Here is a 5,871-nt window from a genome sequence, read left to right as displayed (position 1 = left end):
GAGTTTGATAAGGTAGAAATCTTTGTGTTGCAATCTTTGTTATGGTGAATTCCTTCATAATAGCATTTTACTCAAACCGTGTTAAACTTTTGTGCATGCACTTGTTCTTCTATTTAACTTTTATATTTTCTAGCACTGCGCTTTTATCTCTATTTTTAATTTTGTTTGTGATAGTAGTGAAATACAATTAAGAAGTAAGCTTTGATCTTACTTGTAGATACCATGGTAATATCACAAAAACTCACAATTAAAATAAAAAGAAGAAAGCAAAATCAAAATACATAATAGACAATAATATAATTGAAGGAAAGAAAATTATAATTCTCCCTTCTTTCATTCATACGAAGAAATAGTAACATTCTTTTGTATAAATAAAGAAAAGAAACTACTAAATAAAACTTTTAAAGCAAAAGATGTTTTTTCTCAAATAGTAAAAAAAAAAGTAAATTTGTTGTATCATACTAAAAACAATATTTTACTCTTTCTATAAAACCAAAAGTAAACATCATACAAAATTTCTCTTATGTTAGACTTCTTTCTCGCATTATCAATGTTAAGAAAAAATTAAAATAATACATGTAAAAAATTGAAATGAGTAGTCTGTAAGTATAGTCCATAGAACCAAAACATAAAATCTTAAATTCATAAAAAAATATAAAATATGTATAGCTATACAAAAAAAAAAAAGAATATACAAAATAAATTTGAACATATGTAACAAAATTTCGGTATTTGTTGAAGAAAAAAGAGAGATCTATATATCTTTAAATTCAAATTTTGGTTCATAAGCTTGCATCTAGAACATATAAGATCAAAGAAATTCAAGCTCATCCCAGAAAGAATTTCTTCAAATTATTTTATATGTGAAATAGATAATTCAATTAATTGCCCCAGTTCTTCAAATTATTAATGCAACTGGGCTTGGTTAATGAAATTTATGGTTAGCTGAAAACAAACGAGTTATGAATATAGGGTTTTCATATATTAATTTTAACCTCTCAGAAAACATTATTTGATTTTATCTTTTATTTTTTTTAAGTGCTTATATAAAGAAGTTCAAAAAATTTATGTTGGAGATAGAAACTCCAAGATCGTAAATCAGTTGTAGGATAATATTAGACATGTCAAAGGTTGGCTCATAAGTCGGATTGAAAATGAGTGAACCTAATTTGACTCACTTTATGGTAAGTTAGAAATCTTGTAACCCGGTTCAATCTATTACAAATTGGTGGGTTAAGTGAGTTAACTTACCAACCCACTTAAAAAATATTTATTTATTTATTTTTAAGAATTTAAATATTTAAATAATTTTTTAAGCAACCCATAAGATGACAATCACACTAAAATCAAGAATCAATGTCTTCATCATGCTCCATCAATATATGATGAATTGTTTCCAGGAAAGTATCCATATAGTCTAAGAAAACATGACTAATATTACACATTTTTTTAGTCATGTTATTCAACAAAATATAAATAAAAAACTACACATTTTTTTCATGCTAATTTAGAAAATTTTGTTTATTAGATAGTTGCTTGAGTAATTTACCGTAAAGAGTATAGTTAAAGATTAAAGTATCAATGTATATTACTTGATAATCAAATTAATTAAAAATATGAAATTATGAACCTATATAATTAGGAGTAACAAATAATTATTCAAAAAATTGTAAAAAAGTTGTTGGTAGGTTAAGTGGATCAACCTACATTGAACCCGTAGGTTAAGTGAGCCGAGTTGAATTTAACACAATGAATGAAAAAATTGAATTTTTCTTAATCCAACCCAACTTGAATCCGTATTGAATCGAATTGTCTTACAGGTTGAAACCCATTTTAACATATCTAGATAATATGATTAAATTTGATAAGAATTACATTATCTATTATATTTACGAGTTAAATGTGTTTTTATAAACTATATTTAAAGATTATACTTTTTTTTCTAAATTAAACTAAGAAAGTCATGCAACACATTTTTCAAATCAATAATTTGCTTGCGACCATATATTTTGAAATAATTTAGAGACGAAATATATATAACAAATATAATAAAAATTGTTCACACTTTAAGACATTTAAATAGTATAATTAATACAAATTACCCTTTCCCATTTAATATTTAGAAAGTTTAAACGCTTAACATAACTTCAATTGTCGATGCGGAACTTAATATTTACTCGAAAATAGTGTGTTAATTTCTTATTACTGATGTCGCATACCAGGGTGTTTCTAGTGGTGTTTCTAATACTTTTCATGACGAAATTCTTTTTAAGTATATAGTTTTTTTTTTTTGTTTTCGATAAGTTCCTTATAAGTTATACACATAATTTAATATTAACAAACTCACTCTGAAACTAATGTGATGAGAAGAAAATGTGTGAAGGAGAAATGTTTGTAGTGATTAAATTGGTTTGATAGTTAGGTTTATTGTTTTGAAGTCAAATACTGAAATTCTGTTCAAAGTCACTCAAGTGCAACAGTATGAGCATAACCTGCCATATGCCAGAGCTTTCCAGGATGAGGCAAAAGGGAAATACCACTTTCACACAGTTCCTCCATTTTATGTGTTAAGCAATATCCAAATACAGTAGCTACAAGCAGTGGCAGATGAAGTACACCTGCAGATAGAGATCTTCCCTTTCTGCCTCACTACCTGATGTTAAGCTTCAGTATTATGAGCCATTCTTGGATCACTTTCTCTCACTCTCTCAATCTGTGAACTCTCTTAATTGTAAGAGATCTATAAGTCTAGATCATTATTTATTCCATATGAAAAAAAGTCAAATGTTTATCTTTTTGGATAATTAACACATGGTTCTCCTTTGTTCTCTCTACAGGTTACAGATTTGGATGAAAATTACATGATAAAGAAAGCTCCATGGAAGGAAACTATCTGAACAGAAATAGTACTACTACTCCACAGAGAGAAGATAGCTTTGGCTTTGAGGAGCATACATGGGGAAATTCATGGCCTGCTAGAAACTATGCTTGTAGCTTTTGCAAGAGAGAGTTTAGGTCTGCTCAAGCATTGGGTGGACACATGAATGTTCACAGAAGGGATAGGGCTAGATTGAGATCATCCTTGTCTTCATGGGTTTCTGAATGCCCTAAACCTAACCCTAGCACTAAGCCTAATAAATCAACTCTTCTTCCAACATCTTCTTCACCATCTCCTTTCTCTGATCAGCCTTTGAACTCTTCACATCCTTCTCCACTTTGCACTCCTTGTCTCACTTTGTCTTCTTCACCAGACTTCTCAGCTTCTACCAGTGGAGACAAGAAACCAAGACTCACACCTTCTCCTCTTTTCAGTCCTCAAAGCTTCGAAATTAAGATGATGACAAGTAACAACACAAGGAGTGATGAGGAAATGAAGGGCTGTGTAGAGGGGGAGGAGCACAAGGGTTTCAAGGACAATGACCAAAACATTACTTTGGAATTAGGAATAGGGTTGATTAAACACCAAGAGAAGAAGTTAGACTTGGAGCTTCGACTCGGGCATTTCTAGCCAGGTGCAATTTTACCAAACTCATCAATGTATGCCAACATTTCAAGTAATTTGCAACTTCAAATTTGTTTAAATTTCTTGCACCAGTAATTCAGGAATTTATTCAAGCTGCAGTTTTACATTATATGTGTTAATTCTACTTTTCAAGTTCTTAATCATTTTGTGTGCTTTTGATTAATTTGGGGTTAATTAAAGCTGGATATATTTAACTGTCCTGTACCTTGTGGCTATATTCAAGCCAATAAGTGATCGATCCAAGGTATCTAGAACACCAATTTGGAGCAATGGTGTGATAGAAATAAAACCACATGAATCACTAACAAAAGGTCACATTGAATCTTCAATTAATTAAGATGTGAAATGATCACAATGTTGCAATAGGTCTCATGAATTGGCGATCAATTTTTCTCTTGGATGATCTTCATTCTTCACCTAAAGAGTCTAAAAGCCAATGAGCATTCTTGTTTAGTTTGACTCAATATTATTTCCCATGTACTAAAATTCCTTCACCCGGTGGTGTATAGAATCATGAACATAAATATGTGACTCCGAAAATGTATTGATTCTAAGAACATCCATGCTTTTTCCTGGGTATATATGCATATGATGTTCTTTCTTGGCACACAAAGAGCAAAACATATATCTATATTAGTATCAAAATTTTATATGTAAGTTTGACCGAATGTAAACAAAATCAGATGTAATTATTAGACAGTATGTTTTCGTTTGAAATCTAAAAGTCCTGTCAAGTGATTGAATGCTTGGAATGTTTGGTTAACATGTTGACAGCATCGTAGTAAAACAACCTAAGAAAACAATATGTCGGTGCTGTTTTTGTTTTCTTAGAAATGTTGCGATCATAAAACATAAAATGAGCAGTTCAGATTTCTCCATAATTTTCACACACACAGACACACAGGTATTTAATGCTGGTGCTTTCGGTACGTGATGATAGGAGACCAAAAAAAGTATACGAATAAGAAACAATCATGTATACGATTACGTAAGCATAATATAAATGCGACTATAGGAGCGGAATGAAAAGGAAGACCCCAGAAATGATGTCAGAATCAGGGACATTCAACATGTCACGATTTAGAAGTCTTTTTCAGATTGAACTGTTGAACAGAACAAAGAGGACAGAGAAAGGAAGGCGAGAGAGATGAATGCACCGCTGCATAGCAATTCATCATACATTGATAGGTGGAAAAACCAAACTCTTTTTTCCTTCTCCTATTTATTCAAAATGGTTGCTTTGGTGTATAACCAGAGCATGGTGTTTCCCAGGATTAGATGTTTCGCATGTTCCCCATGTGATGTGGCTCCATACCATGATGACCTTTCCCCAAACAGAAACTCGTAGTCTTTCACAGTACCAATCAAAACAAGAAATGCTTTTCTCTCTCCTATTGTTGTGTCAAATTCAGTACCCAAGATTAATTAAGTAGATTAGTTTTGTATTGTAATTTGAATTTTAATATAATCACGGAGTGTTTGAGTTGATGTTCAGAAACTCGAATCTATAATTTAAATGTAAAACAATACAGGTAATTGAAAGCAATTTTAATCTGAAATCGCTTTCTACTTGTAGTTAAACACGTTCTCAATCCAACAAAATAGATTTTTAAAGAAAAAAACTCATTTATAGATGGTAGGTGATTACTTTTAATAAATTCTAATATCAAGAAGAAATATCTTGTATTATACTTCCTTTTTTCCAATATTGTGTATGAATTAAGGAGAGGTTTTGAACTTGAGAGAAGCGTAAGGGAATTGGAGGGGCTTAATTAGCTTAGAAGAATTGAATTGAAGTGTCCATAGTGCAATGATGTCAGAAAGGTATATGAATGAGGAATGAAGATGGGGAAGATGGACATGTGTGTGTACAACAAATGCTGCTAATGTGCAGTTTTAGTGAAAGAAAGAAGAATGGGATAAAGTAAGCTAGTCGGCGCACGTCACTTTCCTCTTCCATTACTTTTCTTTCACCCAAACTACCTTTGCCATCAATGACTAACCCCCCACCCTTTCCCTAAACAACATACAACAAACATAATAAACTAACTTTTCTCTACTTTTTCATCTTCAATTATACCCTTTAAAATGCTTCTACATTTCGCACAAATCCTTTCACTGTTCATATTTCTCTGGCTACATGTTTTATTTATATGGGCTTCATGACATTTTAGATCACAGTTTATGGCACATTGAAGGAAGAAAATTTCAGGCTTCAATTTAATTAGAACAATGTTAACTATACTTTACTTTTAGTAACTCAAATATTATATGTGCATATTCATAAAACGTCAAATTCCTTAATCATCATTAAGCTATGTTGAGTTTATTTGGTGTGAAGCGATAAG

The 5,871-nt window shown here is 31.1% G+C and overlaps 1 protein-coding gene across 1 annotated transcript; it reads left to right on the top strand.

Moving 5' to 3' along the window:
• The first annotated feature begins 2,358 nt into the window (after window positions 1-2,358).
• Window positions 2,359-3,616, top strand: LOC114192708 (transcriptional regulator SUPERMAN-like). The gene is made up of 2 exons (XM_028082496.1): window positions 2,359-2,731; window positions 2,838-3,616. The coding sequence occupies exon 2, from the start codon at window positions 2,879-2,881 to the stop codon at window positions 3,506-3,508; it is 630 nt and encodes a 209-aa protein (XP_027938297.1). The 5' UTR covers window positions 2,359-2,731; window positions 2,838-2,878; the 3' UTR covers window positions 3,509-3,616.
• The last annotated feature ends 2,255 nt before the right edge of the window (window positions 3,617-5,871 follow it).

This window comes from Vigna unguiculata, chromosome 7, assembly GCF_004118075.2.
Source record: "Vigna unguiculata cultivar IT97K-499-35 chromosome 7, ASM411807v1, whole genome shotgun sequence".
NCBI classification, from domain to species: Eukaryota; Viridiplantae; Streptophyta; class Magnoliopsida; order Fabales; family Fabaceae; genus Vigna; species Vigna unguiculata.
The sequence above is the reverse complement of the archived record's forward strand: the minus strand, read 5'-3'. Positions and strand labels throughout refer to the sequence as shown.